The 14,594-nt window shown below is 39.9% G+C and overlaps 1 protein-coding gene across 5 annotated transcripts in view; it reads right to left on the bottom strand.

Moving 5' to 3' along the window:
- The window catches only part of tent4a (terminal nucleotidyltransferase 4A), a 38,752-nt gene that overhangs the window by 20,718 nt on the left and 3,440 nt on the right, over positions 1–14,594 (bottom strand). For all 5 annotated transcript variants that reach the window (XM_048614848.1, XM_048614843.1, XM_048614834.1 and 2 more), the window contains exons 3-4: positions 6,553–6,673; positions 6,361–6,468 (exon numbers count right to left, since the gene is read on the bottom strand). In XM_048614848.1, the coding sequence (XP_048470805.1) occupies positions 6,361–6,468; positions 6,553–6,673 (229 nt within the window). The remainder of the gene's footprint in view (positions 1–6,360; positions 6,469–6,552; positions 6,674–14,594) is intronic.

A 14,594-nucleotide genomic window follows, 5' to 3' on the forward strand; every position in this document is an offset into this window, starting at 1 on the left:
TGAGAAATCTGAATTCTTCCAACTCCACCTCCTTGTATACTTCCTCCTTCCTTCAAATCAGGATTGGGTCTGTGCCTTCAGTCATCTTGGTCCTAGGCTCTTGACATGCTTCCCTAAACCTCTAGCCATCTTCCTTTTCTCCTTAACAGCATCCTTAAAATCCTACACTTGACGTAAGTTTTTCTTGATTAAATTACAAAATTTTACTTAAGTCCTTTAAACTTGGCCAAGGCCTGAAACAAGATACCTTCTAGGATCCCAAGAAAGATATGGGAGGAAACTGCTGTTAGCTTAAAAACATTCCAGAACTATGTAGACTACAAATGCATGCTAGACTGGCAGTGGCCAGTCCAGTATATATTTCCAGTCCTTTTAATAAGGGAGACAGAATTAGTCGAAGCTATCTTAAAATCCCTGGTCGAATTATTTTAAAACAATATTTATATACCAAGTTGGAAATTACCACAGTCTAGATAAGGCTCATGGTTCAAAAACAGCCAGCACAGATTTATGTAGAACAATTAACAGATCTCCGAAATGTGGATATGGCATTCAATACATCAACTTGAGAAAAGGCTTTGACAATGTACTATAGATGACTGATGAAGATTATCAAGCTTAAAACCAAGGGGTGGGTAGTAAGCAATTTAAAAAATGTTTACATAAACTAAGCAGCTTTAATAATTAAAATAGCCTTTCCAGTACAACTTGAAGTGGATGGTTGTGCCTCATAGGGTTTAGTTCTGTTCACAATAATTTTGTTTTGAAGCCAAGAGGTTGTTGCTTTATTTTTTTACAAAAATAATCCCAAAATAGAAAGCATAGTTAATTAGCAGGATGCCTAAAGAAACTGATTAAGTTGGAAGAAAAAGAGGCGAGAAACTGATAGATAAATTCAAGGTGGGCAATTACGAAGTTCCATGTTAAAAATAAAACTCGCTTAACATTTTAATAGAAGACAACATGAAGAAGGTGAAGCCAAACATAGACAGTTGAGTGACTGGCCAAAAATCACATAAGTGGACTATGATGTGTGAATCTGTGAAGTTGTTCAGTTTAGCAGATAGCATAAAAAAAGCAGAATTATTACTCATTTAGAGAACAACCGCAAAATTCCCAAGTGCAGACCAAATTAGGTGCTCTTGTGGATGAATTATAAGAACTTAGTATGCAGTTACGGCACATAATCAAGGTAGTAATGGCTTGCTATTCTTTATTACAAGAGGAATTGAACTCAAAAATAAGAATGCCATGATTCAGTTACACAGAACACTGGTGACATCACATCTTCAATACAGTTTCAAGTTTTTGTATCATTCTTCAAATGATCCAAATTCATCGAGGCAATTCACAGGTGATTTAATGGATTTATACCATGAGTCAGTTGACCACCTTACGATAATAGGTTGTATATAGTGGGCTTGCTTCCACTGAGGTGAGTTGATTCAAGTGCATGAAACACGGAATGATCTTAATGAGGTGGATGTGGAAAGGATGATTTCTTGTGGGTTGTCCCGAACAAGGGAGCACTGTTTTAAAATTAGAAGCCACCTTACAGGGCTGAGACGAGGAGAAATTATTTCTCCCTGGGTTGCGTGACTTTAGAACTTGGCCTCAGAGGTAGCGAACGTGGGATCACTGAATATTTTTAAGACGGAAGTAGATAGATTCTTGTTAGCCAGGTGAATCAAAGTTTGTTGGAGGCAGATGGGAACATGGCATTTGAAACACAAATAGATCAGCCATGACCTTAGAAAGTAGCAGAGCACACTCAAGAAGCTGAATAGTTCACTTCTACTCCTATTTCATTTGTTCGTAAGTCGGTGCTGTGAAATATCAAAGAGATTTGAAGGAAAACAGCTCACATGTCCTTAAAAAGTCATAGCTCAGACAAATAAATGTTAAAGCTAACAAAATCCCAGTTTTAACAACACATATAGGGCATAAAAATGAAGAACAAGTGTACATAAACTTTAGTAAGGTTGCAATTAGAATACTGTGCAGTATTTGTTTCATATTACAGAAAGAATATTGATGCTTTTCAGACAGCACAACCTATGGGTCATTTAGATACTCCTTGTGGGAGACGAAGTACAGAGAGATAGGAAAAAAATAGTTTTTGCAGCGAGTCAAATCCATTTAGAATTATGAAAAGGTAGAAAATTAATTAGCAATAAACGGTCCAAGAACAAGTAACCAAAAGATTTAAGATTAAATGTAAGAGATTTGTAATACAGAGGAATAGAAATATCAAAGACCATAGAATTTACTTCCAGGGTTAGTGGTTCAGGCAAAAAACAAACCAAAATTCATAACTTGATTGGATAAATGAATGGTGAAGGGATAGGGAAACAAATAGGCAAGCACAAACAGAATTATTGAGTTAAATGGTGGGCAAATATTAATGGACCCATGAGTTAAAAGTTTTCTTTTTGGATTAATTTTCAGCTCTGTGTAATGTCATACTAATTGTATTAGGTTAAGAATAAACAAATTGACAGTACTGGCTAATTAATCTTGATCACATTTAAGAGGGCTTATGGTGCAGAAGGTTAGAAGTTCCCAGTTCAGGTCCCACCAGCTCCACAAGGACGTTGTGCCCAAACACGTTGATTAAAATTTTTCAGCATAGTTGAAAAGAGAGCCCGATTGTCCAGGCATTAACTGGTTGGTAGGTGGGTAGGAGATACAAGTATGTAATACTGTGATCAGTTAAAGAATCTACGGTCAAGAAAAGGATCGGTGCCTGGATTGATGATTCACCATCTGTCTTAGGATCTATTCATCATCGTTTACTTTGCAAATAGAAGAAGCTGATGTCATGCCCTAGTTATTGTGAGACACCTGGGGAAATCGGATTTCATTCATTGCATACTTACATTAGATTCTTAACCAATGTACAATATACGATTGCACTTGCATTACTTCTCTGCTCAAATTCAAACAAATACCCAAAATCTTCTTCCATAATGTTGAATTCAATCTGTCCATTTTGTACTCAGAAAATACCCAGGCCTGTATTGATTTTGCTTATTTAATCACTCACACAAACTGAACTCAAATACATTTTGGCAGATTACTGCAGGTCTACAATTAACCTCAGGTCTGGCATACCAACTTATTCAGGTACTGTTTTATGTTTCTAAACCAGCTTATTTTGTCACTACTTCTTAGGTATTTTCTAATCCACCTGTTCAGAGATGTCAACGTAAAACTCTGGAGAAAGTGGCACTTGAACGCAGGCCGCCTAGTAGAAGTACTATCACTGTGCCACAAGCATTCTATATCTACAGTCACTTTTTAATCCTGGATAATTGAGAGTTTTAGTTTAAATATCAGGTTTTTGTGTTACCAAACATGAATATCTTTGTGGAAATCTAAATTTTATTTATTTATTTCAAAAAGCTCTTTATTCCAAAGTTTTTAACAAGTCAAGGATATTCAGTGTTTATACAGGAGGATAGAAATTGCTTGATCAAAAAAACTAAAGTTCATTTAGCTTACTTTTCTGGTTGTTGCATGAAATAATAATCAATTATTGTTATTGCTCAACGAATTGACACTTATCTGCAACAGACCTATATGAGACGAGAAAGTTTTGTAAATTGTGGGCCCAAAGTTAACTGCTCCTTCAATACATCACATTTACCATACAGTGTACACCACAGTTCAAATATCCTTAATATATTTTCCAAGCTACACAAAATGAACTGACATAACCAACTACAGCCATCAGTCTAGAAATATGGTTTCATTGATTTACCAATCATTCATTGCATTAGAGCCTCCTAGGTTAGTTCTGAATTAGTCGTATTACAAATACAGCCCTACCCCCAGGTTCTGCTGTTCCGGATAAAGTGAAATAGCCAGTTGTGGTCTACATGCTTTATTCTTCGCAGAGTTGTTCCAAAAAGAATTTCCTCAGCTGTGAACATTCCCTATATCCCCAATACCAAAATTTCCACTTTTAGCTGCCAGGCTTCTGGAATGAATACAAGTACAGCCCCAGTATTTTTGTTTATCTTTCCATTTACTTCAGTAACATTTCTACTTTGTTTCTCTCCAACTTTGGAATTGGGATCAATTTTTAATCTTTGCACGAAATGAACCCAGAAAGTCATCATATCCTAGGATAGCAAGCTTAACCTTTTTGTCATCAAATGAGGGAGGCTTGATTACACTCTCACCCCAGTCACTAATTCTGATGCTGTCAATACAGTATGCTAGAGCTTCAGATCAATGGCAAGATCTGGTATCTGAAACAGACTTAGCTATAACAAATAGATTACAAGCACAGTTATTTGGATAATTAACTATGTTTGTAACATGCCTTAGTCACAGTTTCACTCTCAAGGTATTGTAAACCATGATATGTACAGACGTTACTTTGCTCTCATATTTCATAAAGAGAACAACACAACTATACAACAAAAATCTGCATTCAGGGACTACAGTGGGTAGCATGTTGGACAAATAAAACGACTGAGGTTTAACTCTCTCAGTAAGCCAGTCATATGAAACAAAGATGAGGAAGACTAACAGAAAACCCTGGAATATTTACTGATAAGATAACACTGTTTTTGACAATTTAGCTACCAGCTGGTTATTCTTGGCTTTTCATTGAAGGTTGCGCAAAAAAGAATAGCCAACCTGCAGGTTGCCACAGTTTGCCATTAGAAACAAAACCTCAAAATCAAGCCTCTCCAGAAACATAATGCTATGATCTAGCAGACCCAAGTGGAGAAATGACGAAAATGTCTCCCTTGGATGGCTTGGGTTCCTTTACACGAAGAACTCTTTTTAAAAAAAAAACATGCTAAGCTAGATAAGTATGTGTCACCTGATTTGGATGGGATATTATAAATGGTAAGGGAAACACAATACCAGAGTGAGCACGAGACAGACAGACACACAGCACGAGAGCGCGCTGATGGTGGTTTAATCCAAGGGTCACCACATCTCAGGCAAGGGCAAGAGTTGTGAAATAGAGTCCTTCATGATAAGCTCAGCTGATGAGATTTACTGGCTGAACAGAATACTACTATGGGGAAGAATAATTTATGCTTTCTGATCTACAACACAAGACTGGATATCCATTTCATTCACATTCCCAGTTTGAACACTTTTGCATAATTAAAATTTTATTATACAGTTTGAATTTATTGTTGCGACCATCATTATTTTTCTCTTGTGTTTCTTATTTTTGGTTTAGAACGGTGAGTTGCATGTTGAGAATCAAACTTTGAACAGCAGCATGTTTTAAACAAAAAAAAACACACAAGATTGATGTTAGCTGTTGGGGACTGGCCTGAAAAATAATGCAAGTACTGCTCCGAGAACACTATAAACAAACCAGCACAGAGATATTATGTGCAGAGATTGTCAGCTGGTTGGATGTTGAATTGGCCAATCAAGGGAGAACCAGGTGAATTAGTTTTGACTGGGTTTTTGGGCAGGAGGCAGTGTTGCTTTGGAACCCACAAAACTGGTTTTTTTTTTTGTTTTACTTTCTAGTTATTCTCCAGTTAGCAACTCGTTGAAAGTCCTGATAAAAGAACCCCAGTCTATAAGAAATAACAACAAGTCCCCAGAAGCTATTTGTACTGACCGGTGACTTCAGAATTTAACAAGATACAGTCCTATGCGTCTGCAATACAAACCAGGAGATTTCATTAAGGCTTCGCATTCATAGTTGAAATTTATTGAGCTAGCAACGTATGACTGCTTTTTGTTGTAATTTATCTCTTAACTATGTCTGTCTGTTGTTTTGAGTGTAGTGGCTGGGGATCAAAGAAGATGGTTCTTAGTTTATTTAGACTGTCTTGTGTTCATCTGTGTTCGGATAAAATACCATGATAATAATTAATTGTTAATTTTTGTTTGAGTTATAAATTTGGTGTCCAAGATTGGTTATTTGCAAAGTTTGGTTAGGAATAATTGAACAATTTTGACGGTCACTAAATATTTCAACTTCAGTGCATTGTGAATCCAGTGTTAGCAAGCCTGATTTAGGTGTGGCTTCCTATCCCTGTTATAGTATTACATAGAGATAGGATGCCAAATAAAATATACATTGATGCAAAAAGTCATCACACAATGGATCATGCAATTTCCGTCACCAATTTTTATAAGTGATCAACGTTTCATATTTTAGTTACTGGAATAATCGAAACACAAAACTTTCAAAGCATAATCAGTCAAGAGTTGAGCCACAACACATTAGCACATATAGCACCAGCTGCACTGGAACTAAAACCTTGGAAACAGAACACTTAAAATCTCTTCATTCAATTAACAACCTAAATTGCCTACCAAGTCAAATGAATTGGATGAGAACCACTCACATACTGTCATATTTACCTTAACAAAGTCTTTGATAAATTGAGCTGCCTTCACACCAGTTTCTACATTAAAACTGATGTCTACTTTGACTTCTGTCTCCTGGTCAGTCAGTTTTATAATTGGTACCTGTAAAGTTGAGAAATTTTTGAATCAAGTATCACACTGAAGTAAAAGTTCTAAAAAGATTAGACATTCTCCTGAGTGACCTACTGTAGCTTTGTCAAGTACTTTAATAGAATGTGGCTCAGCAATATTCCGTCTTCGTAGTGCTTGCTCTAATAACTGTAAAGGTGGGTTCTTCCATTTCCCAAAAACTACTAAGTCTATATCACTGTAAAGCAAAAGAAAGAAATAATTACCACAATTCCCATAGGGTGCAAATCAAAAACAGTTTTGTCAAGACTAGCCAGCTGGAAATTCAGTTCAGAATTGGATACAGTTTTTTGATCTGATCAATATAGGCTAAAAATAAACTACTTGCAGATGCCACCCTAAATTTATCTTATTTTATTAAAGCCATTGAAATTAAAAACTTGCAAACAAATACGCTCTTGCATTACCTTCTGTGGCTCCCAACCATGATCAAATGGATCTTTTGCAAGATTAGATCAACGTGAGAGCCAGAAAAGCGGCAGAAGTCCACAAAGAACTCATGAGAATAGTAGAGGATTTCTTATTTGGAGCTAGATTCACATACAATGTTGGAACCATCTGAAGAGGAAAAAAAGTGCGCATCATCCAGATGCCCCTTACCAAAAACATCATGGGAAGCTACCTTGTCTTGCACAGCACAGCATAAATAAGCTCAGTTGGCAGTAACGTGAACTCGTAGCCTGCACCACCTGAACTACTGAAGGACAGCGAATACATCATTCAGCAAGAAATTCTAATAGTATGTTAATCATATTTATTGAGATCAAGTAGATATTGGAGGAAGGCACTGATGGATGATTACTTCCAGGCCAAGATGGCCGTAAAAAACAGGTCCAGGCAGCAGGCTATGGAGGGATTGTTGGACTGGACTGCCTTCCCCTCTTCCATGTCTAAATCATATTGGAATGCCTTTGGAGAGGGAGCATGCTATGTCTAGCGACATGCTTGAGCCCTTCCTTTACTGCTGGGTTCCACAAGGGCTGGAATGCAACATCTCCCTCAAGATAATAACTTTAAGTTTTAAAATCAAGTTTTGTTTGAAAAATTGACTTCTAGCACAACATCCCTTAAACGTGGCTGTCACTTGTTAATTTGATCAGTTGGTTGATTTAGCTCAATTTGTTACACTGGAGTTCAAAAGAGATTAAAGAAACACCTACTGATACAGGGGTAGAATGGAATCAGGAGATACGTGCTTATGTTTCACAGAATAGAATCTATTCCAAATAAAACCTGGCTTTGTTTTACCTTCCCCACCTGGCTTTAGTATAACATGGTGCTCACAACTTGAGGAGAATCAAGTAGCTCCAGTTGGCAGGACACATTTCCAACTTGAATACATTCCTAGAATCCAGCCTGCTATTTGGACCCAAAAACTGCACACTTTCAGCCTGGGGCCCTCAAAAATTATTAACCCGAACTACTACAAATCAATAATGCTCGATCTGTCAATGCTGATTCAACCTGGACATAATTTACACGACAGGATTCTTTAAAGCCAAGTATGCCGTGCAAACCAATATTGAAAAACCTTCTCCTTCTCAATATGACAAAGGACTTGTAAAGAAATTTGAAAGGCAATACATAATTTTCCCTTGTTCCTTCATTCATCTCTTTCAGATGAGACATTCAGAAAGGTTCCAGCCATCTGCTTGGGTGGATGCAAAAGATCCAAATGTACAATTTTGAAGGTGGCAGCAGTTACCACAGTACTCTGGTCAATGTTTCTCTCAATCAACATGGCAAAAAGCAGCTTATCTATTTGTCACAGTGCTGTTTGTGGGAGTTGCTGAGTTTGACTGTTAGGTTTTTTTGGTGGTTGCAGTGGTTTTGATGGTGCAGGTGGTATTGGTGGTCGCGGTAGTGGTCACCTTGTCCCCAGCCCTTCGCCCGTGTGGTGGCAGGGGTGGGTTTGTGCGTGCAGACCATCTTCCTCTTTCTCCAGATCTGCTGCTGGAAGCTGTGGTGGCTTTGGATTTCTTCCTTTTGACAGTGGCCATCCTTGCCTGGCCTCTCATCTTATTTGTGCTGCTGCTTCTGTCTCTGGCTGAGCTGCAGACAGCTGCCTTTCTCCTTCCTCCGCCCCCACCGGGGTACACACCAATAATTTGTTGCAGACCAGGCCGCTGACCACATTACTGAGATGTTTTGAATAGCGTTATATAAATGCAAGCCTGCCTTTAGTTACAACAATGACTAAATATTCCATTCAGGACTTGGCTCTGAAAAAGCAATTTAATCCATAAAATACCTAAGAGGTCCATATTTGGAAAATAGTCTGGGAAAGCTCTGAGTAGATCACCTATCTGAAATATATTATGGCATCCATCATTCCATTCAGCACTCTTGCCAAAGGGTATAATCCATTCTATCCAAGCCAGCACTCGGTGTCCACATTTGTCAGAGGTCAAATTTCTCAGCTGTACTTTTCTACAGTTTATAAATCAGATCATTATTAACCTATACTTCGAGATTCACTTCTTACATCTAGTTCTCCAGGTTAAGAGCCTAAACAATGAACTTTGCAAAGGTTTAATAACACTGGATTCAGCCTTCCTCTCTGAAGTAATTTTATAGTATCCCACAATTGGAGCAAAATTGGATGGCTGATATCAATAACTCCAATTTACAAATAGAGTGCTGGGCTTGGAACTCACATTCTGAATCAAACACTCAGGCTTTTTGATTTTGCATATTTATTAGTATCATCTTTGTCTTGTCTGGAATTCGATATTATGACAAAACATCTTTTTGGAATAGTAGCTGAGATTTTTCAGTCCCAATGAACCACGTCTCCTTCCAGAATGTTTTTCTCCAGAAATGAATCCTGTGGAAATTGGAGGATCGTCATCTTTTAAGGAGAATATGGGCCTTTGCAAGCTGTGGTGACTGTACTAAGCATGGCAGAAACACTTCTGCATTAATTTTCACAGCTTTAGAGTATAGGTACACAGCCTATTCCCAACGACAGTACTGCCTGAGAACATCACTGCAATCATCCTACATTAAGCTCACCAAGGGAGATGGTGCTGCACAGATCAAAGTGAAAGAAAAGATCATTCAGACACTTGAAATTGATGAAGAGTCGATATCAGAATCAGCTGTCTGTACTTCAAGTTGATAGGGCACCAGGATCAGACGAGATACATCCAATGAGGAAAGTGAATGTAAAAATCACCATGATACAGGCCTTAATTTTCCAAATCTTCCTTTGACTCAGTGTAGTGTCAGAGGACTGGGAAATTGCAAATGTGCCCTCTTATTCAAAAAAAAGAGTGTGAAGATAAACCCATCAACTATAGGTTTGTTGGTTTAACCTCGATTGTGAGGAAACTTTAACAAACAACAATCTGGGGCAAATGCTGATTAATTAAGGAACTGCTTAGTTTGGTTAGGGATAAATCCATTTAAGTAACGTTTTGGATGAAGTAACTGACATTTCATAATACTCACGATGAGGTGTATATGGACTCCCAAAGATATTTGTTGAAGTGTCATCCAATTGGCTCAAGAGTAAAGTTAGAGCTAGAAACCCCAACAGTGTAGAAACAGTGGGCCAAATGGAGAGCATCTCATCCAGCCCCAACCCCCCACCCTAACCCTGTAACCCTGCATTTTCCATGGCTAGTCCACCTAGCCTATGCATACCTGTACATTATAGACAACTTAGCATGACCATTCCACCTAAACTGCACATCTTTGGACTGAGTGAGAAAACCAGAGCACGCGGAAGAAATGCACGCAGACCCGGGGAGAATGTGCAAACTCCACTCAGATAGAGTGGAATCGAACCCGGGTCCCTGGGACTGTGAGGCAGCAATGCTATCCACTCAGCCACTGCACCACCCTTCGGACTAGCTTATGAACTAGTCAGTTTCTTGTAAATGCCATTACTCATTGGAAAAAAAATCATGTCATTCTCAAGCGATGGGAATCAGCTACCTACCTAAAGGTGGTGCAAATTTAAAATAAAAAAAGGTATCTTGTATGGCAAAAATAAACGATTTTATTTTACTTTGAAGTTCATTTTACTTTTCTTTCTCTGGGCATTCCCTTATCACCCTCTCCCTGCGACCATCCCATCTTTGTCAGCCTTTCCAGTGCAAAAGAAAGGCTGGCTCTCATTATAAGCTTCTCCCCGCTCCAGCTGCAGTCCTTGCTTTCACTCCTACTCCCAGCCTTCCCATTCCCCACCTCTAATACCAGCCTTTATCCTGCCCACACTCTGCCTTCCCTCCCTGTCAGCAGTGCGTGCATTGATCATGTCATCACTGTGCACAGAATGTGGCAATGCAATTGATAGATTTGCAGATGATTCCTGCAGTACGTTTTGTTATAGTCATCTGATGTCACTTCATTTTCCAGCAGCAGAGAGAGAGGCGACAGCGAGGACCAGGGGGCTGCCGGGAATATATTTGGGCAGCGGCTGAACCCGAGACACTAAACGTGTAGTGTCTCCCACCCGCCCTCCTCCTCTAACCAAAAAAAAAAGGACTCTGTGGTGTGTTGGTAAAGTAAGGTTTTTATACTTTTTCTATTTCTTCTGTATTGTGTAATTGGTTAAAAATTTACTTTCTTTGTTTTTATTTATATATTAATTGGTTATTTGAAAGGACCATAGCAGAGAAGTATTAGAAAGTATTTAACTCATAAATTGAAATAAAGTAATAAAGTAATTAACTAAGTAGAGATGGTTGGGCAGGTGATGTGCTGTAGCTGTATGATGTGGGAGCTGGCTGATCCCATTGTGAACGGCAGTGACCACATCTGCAGCAAGTGTTGGTTGCTGGAAGGACTCCGGCTCAGAGTTGAAGATCTGGAACCTGAGCTTCAAACACTGTGGCAAATCCGGGAGGGGGAGAGTTACCTGGACGCTTTGTTTCAGGAGGCAGTCACACCTGGTAGATTAAGTAATTCAAATTCAGTTAGTGATCAGGGACAACAGGGTGTGACTGCAAGTGAGGCAGGTAGGGGGATCCTGAGTTCAGGAGTGGAGGAGCCTCAGCTTTTGACCTTATCCAACAGGTACGAGATACTTGCTCCCTGTGTGGATGAGGAAAAGGGCTGCGGGGAGGATGAGCCAGCTCAGCGTGGCACCATGGTGCAGAAGGCCATTCAAGAGGGGGGAGCAAATAGACAAGTGGTAGTTATAGGGGATTTTATCGTCGGGGGATAGATAGTATCCTTTGCAAGCCGGATCGGGAGTCCCGCAGGGTGTGTTGCCTGCCCGGTGCCAGGGTGCAGGACATCTCTGACCGGCTTGAAAGGATATTGGAGCGGGAGGGGGAGGATCCAGTTGTGGTCCACGTTGGGACTAACAACATAGGCAAGGCTAGGATGGAGGGCCTGTTTGGGGATTATCAAGCACTAGGAACGAAATTAAGGAACAGGTCCTCGAGAGTCATAATCTCCGGATTACTGCCTGAGCCACGTGCAAATTGGCTTAGGGATAAGAAAATTAGGGAAGTAAACACGTGGCTAAGGGAGTGGTGTGGGAAAGAGGGGTTCCATTTCATGGGGCATTGGCATCAGTTTTGGAACCGGAGGGATCTGTACCGATGGGACGGTCTCCACCTGAACCGATCTGGAACCAGTGTTCTTGCGAACAGGATAAATAGGGTGGTCACTAGGACTTTAAACTAGTGAGTTGGGGGGAAGGGAAAGGGAAAACGACAGGGAGTATGACGGTAAATAAAAAGGTAAGCAGCAGGTTAGCATGTGTGCAGGAGGGTTTAAGTTCAAGGCAGACTATGAAAGAAGCAAAAAGGAAGGATAACTCAGGAGATATTATTAGAGATGTTGGAAATCATGAGGGTAAGAAAGCTAGCATAAAGGCACTTTACCTGAATGCTCGTAGCATTCGTAACAAGGTTGATGAGTTAACGGCACAAATCATCGCAAATGAATATGATTTGGTAGCCATTACGGAGACATGGTTACAGGATGGTCACGACTGGGAGTTAAATATCCAAGGGTACCAGACTATTCGGAAGGACAGACAGGAAGGTAAGGGAGGTGGTGTAGCTCTGATATTCAAGGATGCCATCAGGGCGGTGCTGAGAGATGATATAGGTTCTATGGAGAATGAGGTTGAATCCATTTGGGTGGAAATTAGAAATTCTAAGAGGAAAAAGTCACTGATAGGCGCAGTCTATAGGCCACCAAATAATAACATCACATTGGGGCGGGCAATAAACAAAGAAATAACTAATGCCTGTAAAAATGGTACGGCAATTATCATGGGGGATTTTAACCTACATGTAGATTGGTCGAACCAGCTCGGTCAGGGTAGCCTTGAGGAGGAGTTCGTTGAGTGTATCCGTGATAGTTTTCTTGAACAGTATGTAATGGAACCAATGCGGGAGCAAGCTATCCTCGACCTGGTCCTGTGTAATGAGACCGGAATAATTAATGACCTCATAGTTAGGGATCCTCTTGGAAGGAGTGATCACAGTATGGTTGAATTTAGAATACAGATGGAGAGTGTGAAGATAAAATCCAATACAAGGGTCCTGTGCTTGAACAAGGGGAACTACAATAGAATGAGGGAGGACTTGGCTAAAGTAAACTGGAAACAAAGATTTTACGGTGGGACAGTTGACGAGCAGTGGAGGACTTTCAAAGCAATCTTTCAAAGTGCTCAGCAAAAGTATATTCCAATGAAAAGGAAGGACTGTAAGAAAAGGGGTAATCTGCCATGGGTGTCTAAAGAAATAAGGGAGGCTATCAAATTGAAAGAGAAGGCATACAAAGTGGCCAAAAACAGCATGAAACTGGAAGATTGGGAAAACTTTAAAGGTCAACAGAAAGCCACAAAAAGAGCTATAAGGAAAAGTAAGAAAGAACATGAGAAAAAACTAGCACAGAATATAAAGACAGATAGGAAAAGTTTCTATAAATATATAAAACGAAAAAGAGTGGCTAAAGTAAACGTTGGCCCTTTAGAGCATGAGAAGGGGAATTTAGTTATGGGATATGATGAAATGGCCGAGGCATTGAACAGGTATTTTGTATCGGCCTTCACAGTGGAGGACACTAATAACTTGCCAGTAATAGACAGAGAGACAAAGGTAGGTGAGGACCTGGAAACAATCATAATTATGGAGGAGGTAGTGTTGGGCAAGCTAATGGAGATAAGGATTGATAAGTCTCCTGGCCCTGATGGAATGCATACCAGGGTACTAAAAGAGATGGCGGGAGAAATAGCAGGTGCACTGGCGGTAATTTTCCAAAATTCGCTGGACTCTGGGGCAGTCCCAGCAGACTGGAAAACAGCAAATGTGACGCCACTGTTTAAAAAGGGAAGTAGACAAAAGATGGGGAATTATAGACCAGTTAGCTTAACCTCTGTAGTGGGGAAGATGCTTGAGTCTATTATCAAGGAAGAAATAGCAAGGCACCTTGATAGAAATTGTCCCATTGGGCAGATGCAGCATGGGTTCATGAAGGGCAGGTCATGCTTGACAAATCTTCTGGAATTCTATAAAGACATTACGAGCGAGGTGGAAAATGGGGACCCAGTGGATGTGGTGTACCTAGACTTCCAAAAGGCCTTTGACAAGGTGCCGCACAAGAGGCTACTGCATAAGGATGCATGGCATTAAGGATAAAGTATTAGCATGGATAGAGGATTGGTTGACTAACAGGAAGCAAAGAGTGGGGATAAATGAGTGCTATTCTAGCTGGCAGTCAGTGACTAGTGGTGTGCCTCAGGGATCGGTGTTGGGACCGCAATTATTTACAATTTATATAGATGATTTAGAGCTGGGGACCATGTGTAGGGTGTCAAAGTTTGCAGATGACACTAAGATGAGTGGCAAAGCAAAGTGTGCAGAGGACTGTGAAACTTTGCAGAGGAACATAGATACATTGAGTGAGTGGGCAAAGGTCTGGCAGATGGAATACAATGTAAATAAATGTGAAGTCATACATTTTGGTAGGAGTAATAGTAAAAAGGATTATTACTTGAATGGTAAAAAGTTGCAGCATGCTGCTATGCAGAGGGACCTGGGTGTCCTTGTGCATGAATCACAGAAGGTAGGTCTGCAGGTACAACAAGTAATTAGGAAGGCAAATGGAATGTGCAGTTTTGGGGTTTC

This window comes from Rhincodon typus, chromosome 2 (genome assembly GCF_021869965.1).
Source record: "Rhincodon typus isolate 14 chromosome 2, sRhiTyp1.1, whole genome shotgun sequence".
Taxonomy (NCBI): Eukaryota; Metazoa; Chordata; class Chondrichthyes; order Orectolobiformes; family Rhincodontidae; genus Rhincodon; species Rhincodon typus.